This window comes from Lolium rigidum, chromosome 7 (genome assembly GCF_022539505.1).
Source record: "Lolium rigidum isolate FL_2022 chromosome 7, APGP_CSIRO_Lrig_0.1, whole genome shotgun sequence".
Lineage (NCBI taxonomy): Eukaryota > Viridiplantae > Streptophyta > Magnoliopsida > Poales > Poaceae > Lolium > Lolium rigidum.
Window position 1 is genome coordinate 82036378 of NC_061514.1, and position 22505 is coordinate 82058882.

The following is a 22505-nucleotide window of genomic DNA, read 5'->3' on the forward strand; positions in this document are numbered from 1 at the left end:
GCACATACATGACATGATAAGTATAGTGAGATTTAATTGGGCATTACGACAAAGTACATAGACCGCCATCCAAGCTGCATCTATGCCTAAAAAGTCCACCTTCAGGTTATCATCCGAACCCCCTCCAGTATTAAGTTGCTAACAACGAGACAATTGCATTAAGTATGGTGCGTAATGTAATCAACAACTACATCCTCGGACATAGCGCCAATGTTTTATCCCTAGTGGCAACAAGCACAACACAACCTTAGAACTTTCGTCCTCTGTCCCAGGTGTCAATGCGGGCATGAACCCACTATCGAGCATAAGTACTCCCTCTTGGAGTTAAAAGTAAAAACTTGGCCGAGCCTCTACTAGAAACGGAGAGCATGCAAGATCATAAACAACACATGTATAATAACTTGATAATTAACATGACATGGTATTCTCTATCCATCGGATCCCGACAAACACAACATATAGAATTACAGATAGATGATCTTGATCATGTTAGGCAGCTCACAAGATCCAACAATGAAGCACAATGAGGAGAAGACAACCATCTAGCTACTGGGGTGAACTACTCACTCATCACTCCGGAGGCGACCATGGCGGTGTAGAGTCCTCCGGGAGATGAATCCCCTCTCCGCGGGGTGCCGGGAGGAGATCTCCGAGAATCCCCCGAGATGGGATCGGCGGCGACGGCGTCTCGGTAAGGTTTTCCGTATCGTGGTTTTTCGCATCGGGGTTTCGCGACGGAGGCTTTAAGTAGGCGGAAGGGCGAGGTCAAGGGGCGTCACGAGGGGCCCACGCTATAGGTCGGCGCGGCCGGGGCTTGGGCCGCGCCGCCCTATAGCCTGGCCACCTCGTGGCCCCACTTCGTGTGTTCTTCGGTCTTCGGAAGCTCCGTGGAAAAATAGGACCACTGGGTCTTCGTTTCGTCCAATTCCGAGAATATTTCGTTACTAGGATTTACGAAACCAAAAACAGCGAGAAAACGAGAGCGGCACTTCGGCATCTTGTTAATAGGTTAGTTCCAGAAAATGCACGAATATGACATAAAGTGTGCATAAAACATGTAGGTATCATCAATAATATGGCATAGAACATAAGAAATTATCGATACGTCGGAGACGTATCAGGCATTATCCTTCCGGTAACTGTTATTGCCCTATCCTGTATGGCCCAAGTGGAGGCCCATGAAGACACCCGATGGCAAGGTGGGCCACTACGTCGGTGCCGAAGAAGGTTCCTTGAAGAACAAGGCGAAGAAGCGAAGAATTCAAGGAAAGTCTAGAATTAGGATCTTTTGTAACCTAGTCGTACCCGGACAGATCTCTCGAGACCTGCCCCCCTATATAAGGGCCAGGAGAGGGGCTGCCGAGGGACACAGGCAATCTCAGCAACTTTAGCCACCATAAGTCCTGAGCTAGGTACTCGTAGCACTTAGCCTCTCGACGAGATCACAGCCAAAAACTTCGGCACCCCATTGTAACTCGATATTCTCATAATCAAGATCAGACAGGCAGGACGTAAGGGTTTTACCTCATCGAGGGCCCTGAACCTGGGTAAATCGCTTTCCCAGCTTGTTTGATAACCGATGTCTCGTGTCAGCCTACAGGATTCCATCTACCCTAAGCCCCAAACGGAGGGCATTGCCGAGGAGTACCCTCGACGGTAAGCGAACTCGATTAAAAAGATCGGGAGTCACCTGTGCTGGTTATGCCCAACAGTTATCATCTAAGCCTCATGGAACATGTGAGTGCTGCAATGGATGATAATCAAAGGTCTTAGAAAAATACAATAAGAATACACATTGTCCTTCGCCAAAGCCTCAAGGAGCATGTGAGCGCTGCAAATGGCAAGGATAATATAAATTATGAATGGCCCATGCCGGTACATCGAACAAGGAGTACTAAGAGCAACGAAGTCGATAGCGAGCATAGTTTTCTCGATTTACTCGGGTGCTGCCGCCAAATAAAATATACATTTTTGGTTATAGCAAAGTTGCGATTACTACGGGTTCCTTGGACCTGCAACATGAGCTGATCACTCAAAATTTTGTTGCCGATACTTTTTATAGAAGCATCACAATATTGATGCCAGAAAGACTAGCGCATCATGATTTTTAGCTTCGTCAAAAGACTAGCGCATCATGATTTATAGAATACATCAAAAAAGTTGCCACCAGCGTTTGAAGATAATCTTGCGAGGTATCAATACTTCTTCAAAAGTGGCAAATGTGAAGTTTCTAGCAAGTTATTCATTTTCACAAAAAAAATTCAAGATTGATGCAAAGGAAAAATATTAGAATTGGGTAAACAGGTTACATCGTACACGCGAATAAACTTATACCCAAAGTATCCGAATATTCGGGTGCAGAGAATTGTCAGAAACATGATTTACGATTACAACAGAGTTACAATAGCATCAAAGTTATTCATGGGGAATTCCGACTGTGCCATCTGCTTCCGTGCAGGCCTCCAATCTAGCAACTACAATGGAGGCGGGGGTCCTAAGAGCAGGAAAATATTGGCTTATGTTTCCATTAGATTGTGCGATTGCTTCCAAGTCCAATGAAGGATGTTGAGACAGCACGAAAGAAAAGGCTGATTCGGCTCCTGCAAGAAGCTCGGTGCGAACGAACATGCGAACTCTTTCGGCAATTTTGAAGTTCGACATTAAGGCCAGTAGTGTGGGAGGAACTCGGTTAAGAGGAAACATGACTTTCCATATCATCCTCAAACCTGCATGGCACTTATCGAAGAACCGGTTTACTTGTTGCACCCGATCCTGGAATTTTGCAACGATGGCAGCTTTCGACTTGTCTATCCAAAAGACTTCATTGTATTGTGAAAGATTGGTCAAAGCATCTACCCGTTCATGCACTCGCTTGTTTTCTTCGGACAAGTTCAGAGCTATGACTAGCAAAGACGATGACGCAAAGATAAGAAACTGAGGAGAATTACTCTAGCAATCAAGAGAATTGGAGGAGTATCGAGTACTCACAGTTCAGGCTTCTGTGGCTTTCTGCAGTTCGTTTAGCGCATACCGCTCTGCATCAAACGGCCAGTTCGACCTTCTTCTTTATCACAGCTTCCATGGCGTGGATTCCCAGCAGATCTTTCTCCATCTGAGAGATTCGGGTTCGCATCTGTTGAAGAAGATCGGTTTTGGACCCAGCAGCCAAAGATCCTTTGACAAAAGAAGGCACAGGGGTTACCTGCAAAGTATATCATCGAGTATTTGTTAAAAGATATGAGCGATGCTAATACATCCTACTCCCATCGGGAGCGCGCAGTTGAAAGTAAAAGACATCACAGTTGTAAAAGATGAACTGACAACATTGCCAGCTCTAGATTCATTACGAGGGGGGGCTTTAGAAAAGCCATTGTTCGAAAAAATTATATCAAAGTTACAATGTGACAGTAAAAACTTAAGGAGCTTGGGTTTGCATTGACAGGCTTGCGGCAGCTCCTCCGGCAGACGACTTGTTAGCTTCCACCAGATCAAGAGGTTGCCTAACGCGCATTTGCATGCTGGCACTTTAAAAGGGTTAAGGTCGATAGCTAGCTGATGGCGCGTGATGCACACGTCCGTTGGGAACCCCAAGAGGAAGGTGTGATGCGCACAACAGTAAGTTTTCCCTCAGAAAGAAACCAAGGTTATCGAACCAGTAGGAGTCAAGGAAGCACGTGAAGGTTGTTGGTGGCGGAGTGTAGTGCGGCGCAACACCAGGGATTCCGGCGCCAACGTGGAACCTGCACAACACAATCAAAGTACTTTGCCCCAACGTAACGGTGAGGTTGTCAATCTCACCGACTTGCTTGTAAACAAAGGATTAAACGTATTGTGTGGAAGATGATGATTGTTTGCGAAGAACGGTAAAGAACAATTGCGGTAGATTGTATTTCAGATGTAAAGAATTGGACCGGGGTCCACAGTTCACTAGTGGTGTCTCTCCCATAAGATAAACAGATGTTGGGTGAACAAATTACGGTTGGGCAATTGACAAATAAAGAAGGCATAACAATGCACATACATATATCATGATAATTACTATGAGATTTAATCGGGGCATTACGACAAAGTACATAGACCGCTATCCGAGCATGCATCTATGCCTAAAAAGTCCACCTTCGAGTTATCATCCGAACCCCTTCCAGTATTAAGTTGCAAACAACGAGACAATTGCATTAAGTATGGTGCGTAATGTAATCAACACAAATATCCTTAGACAAAGCATCGATGTTTTATCCCTAGTGGCAACAAAGACATCCACAACCTTAGAACTTTCATCCACTGTCCCAGATTCAATGGAGGCATGAACCCACTATCGAGCATAAATACTCCCTCTTGGAGTCACCAGTATCAACTTGGCCAGAGCCTCTACTAGCAACGGAGAGCATGCAAGAACATAAACAACATATATGGTAGATTGATAATCAACTTGACATAGTATTCAATATTCATCGGATCCCAACAAACACAACATGTAGGATTACAAATAGATGATCTTGATCATGATAGGCAGCTCACAAGATCTAACATGATAGCACAATGAGGAGAAGACAGCCATCTAGCTACTGCTATGGACCCATAGTCCAGGGGTGAACTACTCACACATCGATCCGGAGGCGATCATGGCGATGAAGAGCCCTCCGGGAGATGATTCCCCTCTCCGGAAGGGTGCCGGAGGCGATCTCCTGAATTCCCGAGATGGGATTGGCGGCGGCGGCGTCTGCGGAAGGTTTTCCGTATCGTGGCTCTCGATGCGGGGTATTCGCGACGAAGGCTTTAAGTAGGCGGAAGGGCGGAGTCGGAGGAGGCACGGGGGCCCCACACGCTAGGGCCGCGCGGCCCCCCCTTAGGCCGCGCCGCCCTATTGTGGCGGCGCCCCGTGGCCCCACTTCGTTTCTCCCTCGGTCTTCTGGAAGCTTCGTGGAAAAATAGGACCCTGGGCGTTGATTTCGTCCAATTCCGAGAATATTTCCTTTGTAGGATTTCTGAAACCAAAAACAGCAGAAAACAGCAACTGGCTCTTCGGCGTCTCGTCAATAGGTTAGTGCCGGAAAATGCATAATAATGACATATAATGTGTATAAAACATGTGAGTATCATCATAAAAGTAGCATGGAACATAAGAAATTATAGATACGTTTGAGACGTATCAAGCATCCCTAAGCTTAGTTCCTACTCGCCCTCGAGTAGGTAAACGATAACAAAGATAATTTCTGAAGTGACATGCTATCATAATCTTGATCATACTATTGTAAACCATCTGAGATGAATGCAGCGATTCGAAGCAATGGTGAAGATAATGAGTAAACAAATGAATCATATAGCAAAGACTTTTCATGAATAATACTTTCAAGACAAGCATCAATAAGACTTGCATAAGAGTTACTCATAAAGCAATAAATTCAAAGTAAAGACATTGAAGCAACACAAAGGAAGATATAAGTTTCAGCAGTTGCTTTCAACTTCAACATGTATATCTCATGGATAATTGTCAAAACAAAGTAATATAACAAGTGCAATAGGTAAACATGTAAGAATCAATGCACACAGTTGATACAAGTGTTTGCTTCTAAGATAGAAGGAATAGGTAAACTGACTCGACAATAAAGTAGAAGAATGGCCCTTCGCGAGAGGAAGCATGGATTACTATATTTGTGCTAGAGCTTTTCATTTTGAAAACAAGAAACAATTTTGTCAACGGTAGTAATAAAGCATATGTGTTATGTATAAGATATCCTATAAGTCGCAAGCCTCATGCATAGTATACAAATAGTGCTCGCACGTTGTCCTAATTAGCTTGGATTAACATGGATTATCATAGCATAGCATATGTTTCAACCAAGTGTCACAAAGGGGTACCTCTATGCCGCCTGTACAAAGGTCTAAGGAGAAAGCTCGCATTGGATTTCTCGCTTTTGATTATTCTCAACTTAGACATCCATACCGGGACAACATAGACAACGAGATAATGGACTCCTCTTTAATGCATAAGCATTCAACAACAATTAAAATTCTCATAAGAGATTGAGGATTGATTGTCCACACTGAAACTTCCACCATGGATCATGGCTTTAGTTAGCGGCCCAATGTTCTTCTCTAACAATATGCATACTCAAACCATTTGATCATGAAAATCGCCCTTACTTCAGACAAGACGAACATGCATAGCAACTCGCATGATATTCAACAAAGGTAAAAGTTGATGGCGTCCCCAGAAACATGGTTACCGCTCAACAAGCAACTTATTAAGAAATAAGACACATAAGTACATATTCTTCACCACAATAGTTTTTAAGGCTATTTTTCCCATGAGTTATATATTGCAAAGACAAAGGATAGAATTTTAAAGGTAGCACTCAAGTAATTTACTTTGGAATAGCAGAGAAATACCATGTGGTAGGTAGGTATGGTGGACACAAATGGCATGGTTATTGGCTCAAGGATTTGGATGCACGAGAAGAATTCCTCTCAATACAAGGCTAGGCTAGCAAGGTTGTTTGAAGCAAACTCAAGTATAAAACGGTGCAGTAAGACTCACATATGAACATATTGTAAGCATTATAAGACTTTACATCGTCTCCTTGTTGTTCAAACACCTTAACCAGAAAATATCTAGACTCTTGAGACCAATCATGCAAACCATATTTTAACAAGCTCTATGTAGTTCTTCATTAATGGGTACAAAGCACATGATGCAAGAGCTTAAACATGATCTATATGAGCACAAAAATTGCCAAGTATCAAATTATTCAAGAAATTATACTATTTACGACATGCGGCATTTTCCGTTTCCAACCATATAACAATGAATGAAGTAGTTCAACTTTCGCAATGAACATTAAGAATAAAGCTAAGAACATATGTGTTCATACGAAACAACGGAGCGTGTCTCTCTCCCAAACAAAGAATGCTAGGATCCGAATTTATTCAAACAAAAACAAAAACAAAAACAAACAGAAGCTCCAAGTAAAGCACATAAGATGTGACGGAATAAAAATATAGTTTCACTAGAGGTGACCTGATAGGTTGTCGATGAAGAAGGGATGCCTTGGGCATCCCCAAGCTTAGATGCTTGAGTCTTCTTAAAATATGCGAGGATGAACCACGGGGCATCCCCAAGCTTAGACTTTTCACTCTTCTTGATCATATTGTATCATCCTCCTCTCTTGACCCTTGAAAACTTCCTCCACACCAAACTCAAAACAAATTCATTAGAGGGTTAGTGCATAATAGAAAATTCATATATTCAGAGGTAACATAATCATTCTTAACACTTCTGGACATTGCACAAAGCTACTGAAAGTTAATGGAACAAAGAAATCCATCAAACATAGCAAAACAGGCAATGCGAAATAAAAGGCAGAATCTGTCAAAACAGAACAGTCCAGACTTGCTCAGTTGAAAATTCCCAAATTGAATGAAAGTTGCGTACATATCTGAGTATCACGCACGTAAATTGGCAGATTTTTATAAATTTTATATAGCAGGGGCGGCTCAATTTCGTGACTGCAAGAAATCTGTTCCTGCGCAGTAATCCAAATCTAGTATTGACTTTACTATCAAAGACTTTACTTGGCACAAAAATGCAATAAAATAAAGATAAGGAGAGGTTGCTACAGTAATAACAACTTCCAAGACTCAAATATAAAATAAAGTGCAGAAGTAAAATAATGGGTTGTCTCCCATAAGCGCTTTTCTTTAATGCCTTTCAGCTAGGCGCAGAAAGTGTGAATCAAGTATTGTCAAGAGATGAAGCATCAACAGAGGGGTTTGGAGTTTTCTCAACTATGCATTGTATCTTATCTATGTAAGTTTCAGAGGCTCCTTTTTCATTATTCTTAGGCTTGCTATTCTCATCAAACAAATTTCCAGGAACAAGCCAACCATAGTTATTTTCTAGAGCTTCATGCATTCCTAGGAGCTTACAAGGTATTGATGTCTTAATCTCCCCTTCGCAATTAACTTGATTAGTGTACTTTAATCTATCATTTTCCATTTTTTCAAGGGTACTAGCAAAGTTGGTATAAGAGCCAAGCATCTTATATTTAATAAAGACTTTTCTAGCCTCCCTTGCTACACCACAAAATTCTTTAAGAAGGGTTTCTAAGACAAAATCTTTCTTTTCTCCTTCCTCCATATCACAGAGTGTAAGAAACATGTGTTGAATTATAGGATTGAGATTAACAAATTTAGTTTCCAACATGTGTACTAAAGAAGCAGCAGCAATTTCATAAGTAGGAGCAAGTTCTACCAAGTGTCTATCTTCAAAATCTTCAGCTGTACTAACATGAGTGAAAAAAATCTTCTATATTATCTCTTCCAATTATAGACCCTCGTCCCACCGGTATGTCTTTCAGAGTGAACTTAGGAGGAAACATGATGAAATAAACAAAAGTTAAAAAAAAGTAAATGCAAGTAACTAATTTTTTTGTGTTTTTAATATGGAGAGCAAGACAGTAAATAAAGTAAAGCTAGCAACTAATTTTTTTGTGTTTTTGATATAGAGAGCAAACAAAGCAGTAAATAAAATAAAGTAAAGCAAGACAAAAACAAAGTAAAGAGATTGGATGTGGGAGACTCCTTGCAGCGTGTCTTGATCTCCCCGGCAACGGCGCCAGAAAACAGTCTTGATGGCGCGTGATGCACACGTCCGTTGGGAACCCCAAGAGGAAGGTGTGATGCGCACAGCAGTAAGTTTCCCTCAGAAAGAAACCAAGGTTATCGAACCAGTAGGAGTCAAGGAAGCACGTGAAGGTTGTTGGTGGCGGAGTGTAGTGCGGCGCAACACCAGGGATTCCGGCGCCAACGTGGAACCTGCACAACACAGTCAAAGTACTTTGCCCCAACGTAACAGTGAGGTTGTCAATCTCACCGGCTTGCTCTGTAAACAAAGGATTAAACATATTGTGTGGAAGATGATGATTGTTTGTGAAGAACAAGTAAAGAACAATTGCGATGAGATTGTATTTCGGATGTAAAGAATTGGACCGGGGTCCACAGTTCACTAGTGGTGTCTCTCCCATAAGATAAACAGATGTTGGGTGAACAAATTACGGTTGGGCAATTGACAAATAAAGAAGGCATAACAATGCACATACATATATCATGATGAGTACTATGAGATTTAATCGGGGCATTACGACAAAGTACATAGACCGCTATCCAGACATGCATCTATGCCTAAAAGTCCACCTTCGAGTTATCATCCGAACCCCTTCCAGTATTAAGTTGCAAACAACGGACAATTGCATTAAGTATGGTGCGTAATGTAATCAACACAAATATCCTTAGACAAAGCTTCGATGTTTTATCCCTAGTGGCAACAGCACATCCACAACCTTAGAACTTTCTGTCACTGTCCCAGATTCAATGGAGGCATGAACCCACTATCGAGCATAAATACTCCCTTTTGGAGTCACAAGTATCAACTTGGCCAGAGCCTCTACTAGCAACGGAGAGCATGCAAGAACATAAACAACATATATGGTAGATTGATAATCAACTTGACATAGTATTCAATATTCATCGGATCCCAACAAACACAACATGTAGGATTACAAATAGATGATCTTGATCATGATAGGCAGCTCACAAGATCTAACATGATAGCACAATGAGGAGAAGACAACCATCTAGCTATCGCTATGGACCCATAGTCCAGGGGTGAACTACTCACACATCGATCCGGAGGCGATCATGGCGATGAAGAGCCCTCCGGGAGATGATTCCCCTCTCCGCAGGGTGCCGGAGGCGATCTCCTGAATCCCCCGAGATGGGATTGGCGGCGGTGGCGTCTCTGGAAGGTTTTCCGTATCGTGGCTCTCGGTACTGGGGTATTCGCGATGAAGGCTTTAAGTAGGCGGAAGGGCGGAGTCGGAGGAGGCATGGGGGCCCCACATCCTAGGGCCGCGCGGGCCCCCCTTAGGCCGCGCCGCCCTATTGTGGCGGTGCCCCGTGGCCCCACTTCGTTTCTCCCTCAGTCTTCTGGAAGCTTCGTGGAAAAATAGGACCCTGGGCGTTGATTTCGTCCAATTCCGAGAATATTTCCTTTGTAGGATTTACGAAACCAAAAACAACGAGAAAACAACAAGCCGGCTCTTCGGCATCTCGTCAATAGGTTAGTGCCGGAAAATGCATAATAATGACATATAATGTGTATAAAACATGTGAGTATCATCATAAAAGTAGCATGGAACATAAGAAATTATAGATACGTTTGAGACGTATCACTAGCTCGTCCCGATCCTTTGGCAGCTCCATCGGCAGCAGCTCCATATTGGCTTTGAAGCCATACCCCGTCAGAAGTTGGAAGGCAAGGAGAGCACCGTAGGTACGCGAGGTGCGTTTGAATACCTCGATGGTGCCCTCGGCGTCGACGGAGAAAGTATCCACCAGCTGCCCTAGAGTCTTCTTCTGATCTGCCTCCGGGAAGATCATGGCGTGCAATCTCGACAAGACCGCCTTGTTCTTCTGAAGAAGAGCTCTGACAAGGTCGCCGGATTCAATCACCATTGAAATGGCGTTAGCATAAGAACCAACTGGGAGCTTGCCTATAGAGTCAAGAGGAATATCGGCAGCTTCTGCAAGAAATAAGAGCAGAAGTAAGAAGCTAACAAAATTAAATAAAAAGGAAGTTGAAGACAGGGCAATAAAAATTACCCAGCAAGGCTGTAGTGGACTTGTGCAGAAGATCCTCCCTCTCCTTCTTCTGGGTTTGGGCCTCTACCTTCTCCTTCTGCTCCCCCTTCATCTTCTTCTTCAACAGACCAAGCTCTTTTCTCAAAGAGTCCGCATCTTGACGGGCAGTAGCAGCTATCTTCACTGTTTGGTCAAATTGTGAAGTCTTTGACAGAACATCATCTTGGAGCCGAGCATTATCGGCTTAGAGCAAAGAGAACTGGGAGGCGAAGTCCTTTATAATTGTTACAGAAATTTGGATGCCCTATGAGAAAACACAAGCCAAGCAGCATGATGCCTACATTAAAAACCTTTCGAGTCCACACTCGATTGAAAGCAGTCGAATGTAGACTCGGGGGCTGGAAGAGCGAAAACCATTATCATGAAAAAGAAAGGTTGAAATACTCACGAGCTCTCCGCGAGGCAAAGGAGAAATGACAGCTGCTGAAGTAACTTCTTTTCCCTTTGAGAGAGAAGAAGGAGTTGAAGCAACTTTTGGTGGAGCTGGGGCTTCAGATGCTACGATAGTTGGCCTGCTGGGGCTAGCCTTCGCCTTCTTCGAAGGAGGCTCTATAAAGCCCTCATCGCTGCAAGCAAACGGATCACTATGTCAAAAGGAAATACGAATCAACTTCGGGAGAAGCAGAAAGAACTTACAAATCAAGAAGCAAATCAGCCTCATCGGGAAAGCCGCTGGAGGGTCTCTTTGACAGTTGGGCGATGGGCTTCTCCAGAGCTGCATGAACAAAGGTAGCACGATCAACATCATTGTCATGATTCGACTCCGCTGTATCGGTTAATTCGTCATCAAGGTTTTTATGATCGGCACAAGGAGCTTCGAGGTCGCCGGGGATAGTCTCTTCTTCCTTGGAAGCTTCACTATCCTCAACTACTTCTGCATAGGATCCTACATTGGCGCTAGGACCACCTTCTTCGGGATTTTCTTCATCTTCGGATACAATTGGAAAATATTCAGCAGTTGGAGGAAGCTGTCAGAACAAACAAATACTCGATAAAATGAAACAAAATGTGTCGGATGCAAGCATTGTCATAGACAAGATAAGCTAAAAAGGTTACCTCGGATCCTCAGATGGTTGGTGAGCAAGGTCATATGGCTCGTGAAGGGCTAGCAGGGGAATCGAATCCTCTTGGCTAAAATGGGTCAAGCGTCTGACCTCGTCCAGCAGTTCCTTTTCTAACAGTTTTGTGACATTGATTCGAGTCTCGTCCTTGGGACCCGAATACAGCCACATCTAATGAGCCCTAGACATGACTGGTTGGATGCGGCGCTTCAAGAATACAGCGGCAACTCCAGTACCGATCATCGTTTGCCCATCGAATTCTTTTATCTCCAATACTCTCTCAAATAACTTGTCGGCTACTATTTTTCTTCGGCTGTCAGTATGTTCTTCCAAGATTTCTTCGGCACGGCTTCAAGGACGTCAACGAACTTCAGCAGGCATGTGTTGTGACCAGCTGTCGATGGATCTCTAAGATAAAACCACTTCAACCTCCATCCCTGGGCTGATTCTCTCATTGGGAAGTTGAAGTAGTTCACCTCTTTTCGAACAACGAAACCAACTCCACCGGTGATGAAGGATCCATTGCTACTATTATAACGCTTAACAAAGAAAATCTTCTTCCACAAGCCCCAATGAGGATCGATGCCAAGGAAACCCTCACGGAAAGTGATAAAGATTGCAAAGTGAAGGACAGAGTTTGGAGTTAATTGCCAAAGTTGAATCCCATACGAGAGAAAAAGACGACGAAGAAAATCATGCGCTGGCACGGATGAACCACGATACAAGAAAGCGGCAAACATTACAGTAAAACCAGCGGGAGGATTGGGGCGCGAATCTGAACCTGGTAGGATGACATCTCCTTCCTTGTCTAGGATCAGGCCGAGGCTGCGCGACTTCTTTTCGTCACGCTTCGAGATTGTTGAAGCAGGCCAATCGCCGGCGGCCTCCTTGGTGGTAGCAGCGGAAGCCTCCGACGCAACATTCTTCATCGCGGCCGCAATAATCTTGGGGCCAGTGGTGCTCGTGGCAACGCTAGCTGTGGCGGTGGCGCCCTTCTTCTTCACCATCTTGGAACTTCTTCAAAGATAACGGTGGTTGAAGCACGACAGTGGTGGCGGTGCGGTGGTTATGAGTTGCAAGAGCAAAGGAAGAAGAAAGCAATAGGAACAAGAAAGAAAGTAAAATCTGTGTTTCTCTTTATAAAGGGGAGAGTTACCAAGGATTTCCTCCGGTGGATTTGCGCCATAAACATTGGATGCAGATCTAGGTAACCATGTGTCACCATGGCCATCACGCCAAAGGACAACTACCTCCACTACGCGCGGAAATCGAGGAGACGCCTAGGATGAAGTGCAATGATCGGTCATTTCCCAAATAGACTGCTCAGAGAAGGGGAGATCCTGTCAGGTTATGTCCCATCAAAACCACAGCTGCAGTTATCACGTCACTAATGATGTCATCAAAATTATCGGATCCTCATTTGTAAAGCATCCGAAGGAACCTACAACATTGGGTTGCTCGACTTGAGTCTACGCACGGTTGCAAGCATCCGTCCCTAGACTCGGGGGCAACTCCCATCGGGAGCGCTAGACACGCACCCGATAAAAACTACTGAAGAAGAAGAAAAACAAACCCGAAGGTTCCAAAGAATCCAGGATCGAGCCCGGGACTTGATCTTGAGTAGAGTAACGTTGTTTTACCATCGACAGTTAACTAGCATCGATTTATCGAGTAAGACCGGGCTCGTTACTTTTATCCCTTACGTACTATCATACTAAACGCACTCTAAGTTTTTGAAGACCTGATATACAAAAAAATATCGGATGATGAAGGAAATTTGGAAAGTATCGGCATCACAATCTTCGAGTAGTGCAACTTGAGTCTACGCACAATTGCAAGCATCTGTCCCTAGACTCGGGGCCTACTCCCATCGGGAGCGCTGGACGTGCACCCGATATCAAGCAAATTCGACTCCAAAATGATGAAGAAGGACCAAATCTTTTCAAAAGTTATGGAAATTCAGATGAAGACAATTATAGTCCCTGCCCGAAGCTTTACTTCGGCCAGTCACTCGGGGGCTAATGATGTGGACATTACCCTTTGGGTACTCAACATTGGAGTACCTCTTCCGGCCCACTAGGGGCCCATAAATATTGCCCAATATCGAAGGTGGGCCTATACGTCGGTTCCAGCGAAGGAGACCTACTCAAAGAAGGATTCCTGACGAACAAGGCAGGAAGACGTCGTACAAGGAAAGACTAGAATAGATCTTGTTGTACCCTAGTCGAGTTCGGACAAAACTCTCGGGACCTAGTCTACTATATAAAGGTCGGGAGAGGTCCTGTCGAGACACAACTTCAATATACGTAGATCCACCGCAATTTAGAGCTAGACCCTATTATCGTTGCCTCTCGGCGAGACAACCACCACATCCTACCGGCTACCCTATTGTAACCCGATATATTCGATAATCAAGATCACACAAGCAGGATATAAGAGTTTTACCTCATCGAGGGCCCCGAACCTGGGTAAATCTCTTTTCCCGTTTGTTTGGCATCTGATGTCTCGTGCTAGCCAGCAGGATTCCGTCAACCCTAAGCCCCTCATGGTGGGCATTGCCGGGGAGCACCCTCATCACACCCCAAATCTAGGAGGAAGTGAAGGCGGAGCCGAAGCAGTAGTCGGATGACTTGGCACCAGAGAAGCTGTCAGAAAATGGGGCACTGACGGAGTAGACGGCTGCCGACCAGCACTGGGTCGGCCAAAGGACGACAGTGTGACCGGCGGCGCGCAATTGGGAGCAGCCGAACGTGGCTGTCCCCATGGCATCGGCACGTGCATCAGGGTGGAGGCGAACCCCGGCGGAGGCCCCATCTCCCTGCTGGAGCATGCTGCACCGGCCGCTATTGCCACCGCCCTCGTCGAAGGAAACCCTAGGCAGGGCAGAAAAACCTCCGTCGCGGGATTCACCGATCGAATCTCGGCAACATGTAGTGCGGCGACGGCCGCGCTGCGCGTACCCATGCCGACGGGCCTAGTCGCGACCGACGATGGGCGATTCAACACCGATACTCGACTGGAATTGATATGCGCCGCCGAATCGTGGCTGCCGACCTCGTACTCCCATGCCGACGGGCCTAGTCGCGACCGACGATGGGCGATTCAACACCGATACTCGACTGGAATTGATATGCGCCGCCGAATCGTGGCTGCCGACCTCGTTCTCCCGAAGGATACGCAGCAGCGCATCGTTAGGCCTGGTAACCGTCGGGCTAGCAATGGGATCCATCGGTGCTGGGGCCGAAGGAGGTGGGGGAGGCAGAGGAGGAGAGGAAGCCATGGGCAGCGGTTGATGGGATAGTGGCGTGTGCCTGTGAGGGAGTTGAATGGAGAGAGAGAGGAGCGAACCAGTGAGTGGAACTATTGTAAGTATTGAGCGCCCCATTTTCCGGCATGCAACCGTTGCACGAGGGCATGCAAAAATGGACGACAACGGGACAGGACGGCTGGAAACTGCCGATTCGGGTGTTCCTGCTAGGCCTGTCTCCATGGTGCTTTGAGAAGCGGTTGGGCAACAACACGGAGGTTTTCCATGCAACCAAACGGGGCGAAAATTGATGGGCTGATGCAAGCTAAGGCGAGGCCAGCCTACCAAACGTGCCCTAGACAGATGCGTGGTGCATTCGGAGGCGAAGCAAGAATGGGCCAAGAGCATATCTAGGTAGCCAACTGCTGCATACAAGGCTTTGATCCAATCTTTAAGGGCATGTTTGGTAGCCTGTATCCCCTCCAAACGGGCTTGCTGGATGGAAAAGTGTGTGATTAGATGGGTGCGGGAGCCAAGAGGTCTGCATTATGGCCCGCACACTACTTAAAACACTTCCGAGGCAGGCCCGCTGAAAACTGCTGAACCGTCGGTTTTTTAGGGCCAGGACATTACGAAAAGCGGAGACATCGTGCACCTAGGATCTCGACGCAAGATGGCAGGAGACCGCGAAATCCTAGCAACATTTCGCAGCAAAGATGGTGTCGCCTCCTACATTAGCCCCCACTCAAAGTTCCCATTACCCCTTTCATCACCAGCAGTGGTGGGAACTCATTAATTTTCTACTTTGAAGAATAGGTTCAAGGTCCTTGACCAGAAAACATTCTAAACTTACGAGATCTAATTCAAGTTGGTGCATGCTTGCTGCATTGTTCACAATTGGATTTCAAGTTTGGGCGAATATGAGCTTTTCCAAGAAATTGTTGTCCTGATGAAGATGAGACTGGCCATGGCATGAATCAATGAGGAGTAGAAGAACACGAGGATGGAGTGGGAAAATGCAATCTAGGATAACAGAGTTAACTCCACCATCCTAGATGAAGAATAAGGAAGAATGAAGAACAACTCCGCCTTTCCCTTTTAGCGACCTCCCCTTTGATTACCACCAGAATGTAATGATAAACCATTATTCATAGTATCTAGGGACTAAATTGATGAACTATAATTCGTATTAGCTCGGGACTTCATTAATTAATTACTCATAGTATCTATGGATGAACTAATGAACTTCTATATCTGATTTTTATGTAGTATGCTAAGGTCACCCGTAGAGAGAAGAGGTGACCACAATCGTTACCCGCGTGCAACCAAATAACCCGCGTTGCATCACCATAACCATTTATGTTTGCGTGCACCCAACCAATCACCAGGACGCTTTTAGTCCTACTCATGCAACCCGGGCTACCAAACTAAATTAACAACATTGCCCAAAGGATGTTCAGACATGGTATCCCCCAGGGGCTGCCCCCGGGAGCCCCAAAATGATTGCAGCCTATCAAGCACGCCTTATGCTTAGAAATGCACTACGCAACATGACAATTTGATTACTGCCGCCACCATGGATTCCTCCACCACCTTCCTCACTAATGCCGCCACTACGTGCCTTTCACAACCCCGAGTAGATATTCCCCAATTCAATAATAAATCAGCAAGAAGTGAGATTATTTCAGGGAATAATATTAGATAGTAAAATAAGGGATAAGATGTGAGGGCGAGCTGATACACAAAGGATACATTAGGGTTTGTATTACCTTGGGAATATTTATAATGATCCCGAGATGACACAATGTGCCTTTAGATAGCATCTAATGCAACACAACATAAACGAAAAAAAGAAATAAACATTTAGGGCGGCAACGCCATAGATGAAGACGACGACGTTGGTGCCAAACGGCTACCTGCTACTTCTTTGTTGCTAGCTCCTCTCAAGATGCAACAGATGCTCTTCTTATGGATTTGCGTCAGGAGTTTGCACTCAAGGATCTTGGTGATCTTAGTTACTTCTTTGGCATTGAGGTGCAGAAGATTGCTAATGGACTAGTTTTGAGTCAGTCTAAATATGCACAAGATATTCTCACACGTGTTGGCATGACAAATTGCACTGGAATGCCTACACCTCTGTCCTCTTCAGAGAAGATTGTTGCTCAAGGGGAGTTACTGGGTCCTGAAGATAGCACCAAGTACAGAAGTGTTGTAGGTGCGTTGCAATATCTCACACTCACCAGACCAGACCTGTCCTATGCAGTCAACAAAGTATGTCAGTATCTGCATGCTCCTACTACTATGCATTGGACTGCTGCTAAGCGTATTCTGCGTTATGTCAAACATACTATGACAGTTGGGCTCACATTCATGAAGTCCAACTCTACTCTTGTTAGTGCTTTCTCAGATGCTGATTGGGCTGGTTGTGTTGATGGTCGTCGCTCCACAAGAGGGTTTGCTGTGTTTTTTGGACCCAATCTTATTTCTTGGAGTGCAAAGAAGCAAGCAACGGTCTCTAGATCAAGCACTAAAGCAGAATACAAGTCTGTAGCAAATGCAACAGCAGAGGTTATTTGGTTGCAGTCTCTACTTGCTGAGCTAGGTGTGAGATTGACACAGGTTCCTTGTTTATGGTGTGATAATCTTGGAGCTACATACTTGTCAGCAAATCCGGTGTTTCATGCAAGGGCTAAACATATCGAGATCGATTTTCACTTTGTCAGAGAACGAGTGATGATGAAGCAACTAGAGATTCGGTTTATTCCTTCAAGAGATCAAGTTGCAGATGGCTTTACAAAACCACTTCCCTATCAAGCATTTGAGAATTTCAAATATAATCTCAACTTGTCTAAGTTGTGATTACGGGAGGGTGTTAGATAATAGAGTTTGTATCTGTTACGATTTGTGGTCGTTGTAATTTTACCGAACTCTATCTGTAAAACCTGGTGACGCATAGCACCGATCTAATATAAATACAATGCACAGGGGCTCGGAGAAATCATCCGAGTAGAACCCTATACCAGATTTCCTAAAACTTAACACAAAAAGGTAATTGTAATTTTTTTTATCTTTGGGTTTTTTTTTTGTTTGGTGTTCTTTGTACTGCTATTGATGATGATTAATAAATTAGCGGTATTTTTCAGGAAAAGAAGAAGAAGAAAGTAACAAAGTGTAAAGAGGTGAAACATGGAAGGAGTGAGTATATTTTGGTGGAATTGGAGGAAGTAAATAACTTTATAGTATGTGTTTTTGATCCATGCGTAGCAAGCGGTTATGCATGGCGGCGGTAGCTAGTAGGAGCTGAGTCCAACAAGGAGATGGTGTAGTCATATGTTCTAGAGGCTTGGGTTGAGTCGGTGTTGTGAGATCAAGCTCCCGTTGGCCCCGACCCGCATGTTCCGTGTTGAGAGCGTCGTACCGTACGTCATCCCGGCCGGCCTGCACGGATGAGATGAGATGAGATGAGATGAGTACAACGGCACAGCACTTATATAAGAAGAAGAAGGAGGCCTTGTTCCATGGTGATTTGTTACCGTGGCCGTCGGAACTGTTAACCCCTTCAAACACGCCCCTCCTTCCACCTTCCGCTCCGAACCGCCCGTTCCCTTCCCCCTCCCCCTCCCCTGCAACCGCAACTCCCCACCCCCCACTCACTCCATTCAGTCCTCCTCCTTACCTAGTCATACCATAGCAGCAGCCTGGTCGCCCGCCGCGCCGACCTACACTGGCTCTCGCAACACCATGCTCACCTTCACGGACCTCTCCTGCCCGGCCGCCAGCGCCGAGGACCTGGCGCCCGGCTCCGTCGACTCCCAGCTCTGGCTGGCCTGCGCGGGGACCATGTGCACCGTGCCGCCCGTCGGCGCCGCCGTCGTCTACTTCCCGCAGGGCCACGCCGAGCAGGCCACCGCCGCCGTCGACCTCTCCGCCGCGCTCGTCCCGCCGCTCATCCCCTGCCGCGTCGCCGCCGTCCGCTTCATGGCCGACGCGCACACCGACGAGGTCTTCGCCAAGATCCGCCTCGTCCCGCTCCGCCCGGGCGACGCCGTCGTCGACGTGGGCCCCGCCGCCGCCGCCGCGCACGACCAGCACCAGGACGACCCGCGGCCCAGCAACAAGCCCGCGTCTTTCGCCAAGACGCTGACGCAGTCCGACGCCAACAACGGCGGCGGCTTCTCGGTGCCCCGCTTCTGCGCCGAGACCATCTTCCCGGCGCTCGACTACGGCGACGAGCCGCCCGTCCAGAACATCTTCGTCAGGGACGTGCACGGCGAGGAGTTCAAGTTCCGGCACATCTACCGGGGCACCCCGCGCCGCCACCTCCTCACCACGGGGTGGAGCAACTTCGTCAACCAGAAGAAGCTCCTCGCAGGGGACTCCATCGTCTTCCTCCGCAGCGAGGCCGGCGAGGTCCACGTCGGCGTCCGCCGCGCCAAGCGCGTCTTCTGCACCGACGACGCACACTCCGGGTGGGACCACTACAGGGGCCTCATGCGCGGCGGCAATGCCACATCCGCCGCCGGCGACGCCAAGGGGAAGGTCCCCGCCGAGGACGTGGTCGCGGCCGCCAGGCTGGCCGCCGCCGGGCAGCCGTTCGAGGTGGTCTACTACCCGCGGGCGAGCACCCCGGAGTTCTGCGTGCGCGCCAGCGCGGTCAGCGCCGCCTTGCAGGTGCACTGGTGCGCCGGCATGCGCTTCAAGATGGCCTTCGAGACCGAGGACTCGTCAAGGATCAGCTGGTTCATGGGCACCGTCGCCGGAGTACACGCCGCCGACCCCATACGATGGAAGAACTCGCCATGGCGGCAACTCCAGGTACACTTGGGTGACACACTCTGGAGATTCCCTTCAACTCCACCTCATGGCTATGGCCTATGGCCTAGTATGGCATAATGGGACCATGGTAAACACGTAGTACAGAGTTCGTCCGTAATCAAACGACATGGCTAATCCGCATGTTGCAGGTGAGCTGGGACGAGCCGGAGCTCCTCCAGAACGTGAAGCGCGTGTGCCCGTGGCTGGTGGAGCTGGTGTCCAGCATGCCCAACCTGCACCTGCCGTCCTTCTCGCCGCCGCGCAAGAAGCAGCGGATCCCGTCCTACGCCGACTTCCCCTTGGACGGGCAGCTCTTCCACCCGCCGCCGCCGTTCCCTCCCAACCACCCGCTGGCGCACGACCAGCTGATGCACCACCACAGCTTCCCCGTCTTCCCCTTCCCGACCAACGGTGGTGCTCCTCTCGCAGGCGTACAGGGAGCCAGGCATCCGCAATTCCCTCCGTCCTTTCCGGATCTCCGCGTCACCAACCTGCAGCAGCCGAGCCTGCCCTACTCCGGCATCCGCCGCCCCGCCGACGAGCACGTCGACACAGGGATCAGCACGGTCCTGACGATCGGCACGTCGCCCGTCCGCGAAGACGACGCGGCGTGCATTTTGCCCAAGAAGGCCTTCGACGCGGTCAAGGCGCCGCCGCCGACGACGCTGCACCTGTTCGGGCAGGCGATACTGACGGAGGAGCAGATGAAATCCAGCGGCAGCTGCGGGTCGCCCAACTGGGAGGCCGAGAAGGTCTCCGAGGAAGGGTCCGGGTCCGGCGTGATCCAGGGCAGCCCGAGCAACAACAACAACAACACCTCCTCGTGGAGGCTCGGGGACAGCAGCAGCCACTCGTCGTCCGAGCTCGGGCTGGAGCCCGGGCAGTGCAAGGTGTTCGTGGAGTCGGACGCCGTGGGCCGCAACCTCGACCTGTCGGCGCTGAGCTCGTTCGAGGAGCTGTACGCCCGCATGTCCGACATGTTCGGCATCGACGGCGCCGAGCTGCGGAGCCACGTGCTCTACCGCGGTGCCGCCGGCGAAGCCAAGCACGTCGGCGACGAGCCTTTCAGGTGAGCAGCGCAATGTCAACCTCCCATTTAGTCATTCTTACACTTGTTTAAAAAGTACAGTTGAAATTCTTGCTCTGAAAGTATAGTACTAAACACGGCGCCTCTTCCCCCTAAATTTTCAGGGCGTTCGCGAAATCGGCTCGGAGGCTGACGATCCTGGCGGACGCCGGCAGCGACAACATAGGGAGCAGCTAGAGAGAAAGCAATGGTTCAGCCGAATAACTTATATTAGGTCGCCGGCCACCATTAGTCCTTGTCAGTGAGCAATAAGCCGAACTGGTACTACTAGATGTACAGCTGAATTGTGAGCTGTGGCTGTTTCTTCAGTGTCGAGTTAGCTCGTTTTCATTCCTTCACGTTCCCTTTTATTTTTGCTCGTCATCGTAGCCAATACTATGCAATAGAATATCTCCTCAATGTACTTGTCATGATCGTCGAATGTCATGATGTACTTCCCGGACGTACTGGCCTGGAGTAGTATTTGATTTCCAGCATCGCGCCGCTGGTTCAGTGAATTGAATGCGCTTGTTGTCTGACCAGTGTCCCAGTCGGTTCAGTGAATTAAATGTAAATTGTGCGATGTTGGAACAACATTTACTCACTGCCCCCTGCATGCCGATTCTGAATCTGGGCAGTAGGAGTATCAGTATCATCACTCCCACTCTCAGCTCCAGCCTCCAGGCATTACATATGTTCCGTCTCTTCATCGCGTAGCATCCTGAATCGCCAGTGGCATTAACGCCTCCAGGCAAAGGCAGGGGGGGTCTGCTTGTCCTTTGCTTGCAGTGGCAAACATAACTCGGGTGCCTGCCCATTTCAGCACCGGGATAGTGCCGCGAGAAATGGACATCTCATCTAACCAGACCAAAAGAACAGTGCCTGCACTAGCGACCGCCCGGACCATTCCATCATTGCACCACAACAATGCTCACTCCTCTCTAAAGCTAAAGCTCTCGATATTATTGGTTTCTTTTTTTTTTCTTTTCACCAAAAATTATACTAATCTATTAATAATCAGCAATAGTGGTACAAAAGTTCCAAAAATAACAAAATAATACAAATAGGTCATTGGACCATCTACCGACGACTACAAGCCTTACAATGAGCCAAAGACACGACATTGTTCTTACCCCTCCCTCCTTGGAGATTGACAAATCTTATCATAGTAGAGCTTGTTATAGTAGATCAATGAAAAATCGTCATGCCAAGGACTTCAAATAACCAGCACGTGAGAGAATCAACCATCACCAAAGATGAGAACCGTAGATTGGAAGGAACAAGCATGCAACCACAACAACAAGCACCAACACCGACCCGATCCCAGGAGATCCGCACCTCACCTCCAAGTTTCAAAGACTATCAAAGACGGAGCTGACTACATAGGGCGGACCGGCAGCATCGATGGGAAGGGGGAAGAACCCTAAGATTGTTTTTTCTATCACCTCTCTCTCCACGAAAATTCCTCCGATCTATTAATAATCATCAACAACGGTACAGAGATCTAAAAGTAATAAAAAATACAAATAGATCAATGGACCACCTAGCGACGACTACAGACACTAGCGCGAGCCGAAGACGCGTCGCCGTTCTCGCCCCTCCAACACCGGAGTCAGAC

The 22505-nt window shown here is 47.4% G+C and overlaps 1 protein-coding gene across 1 annotated transcript; it reads left to right on the plus strand.

The window, feature by feature from the left end:
• Positions 1-18747: 18747 nt before the first annotated feature.
• On the plus strand, positions 18748-21423 carry LOC124676150 (auxin response factor 10-like). Its single transcript, XM_047212224.1, has 3 exons — positions 18748-19821; positions 19971-20890; positions 21013-21423. Exons 1-3 carry the CDS (start codon positions 18748-18750, stop codon positions 21083-21085), a joined length of 2067 nt encoding a protein of 688 aa, XP_047068180.1. The 3' UTR covers positions 21086-21423.
• Positions 21424-22505: the final 1082 nt, after the last annotated feature.

Coding starts and splice junctions, on each gene's coding strand:
- LOC124676150 (XM_047212224.1), top strand. CDS start 18,748: ATGCTCACCTTCACGGACCTCTCCTGCCCGGCCGCCAGCGCCGAGGAC. Junction 19,822..19,970: donor CGCCATGGCGGCAACTCCAG/GTACACTTGGGT, acceptor CGCATGTTGCAG/GTGAGCTGGGACGAGCCGGA. Junction 20,891..21,012: donor GTCGGCGACGAGCCTTTCAG/GTGAGCAGCGCA, acceptor CTAAATTTTCAG/GGCGTTCGCGAAATCGGCTC.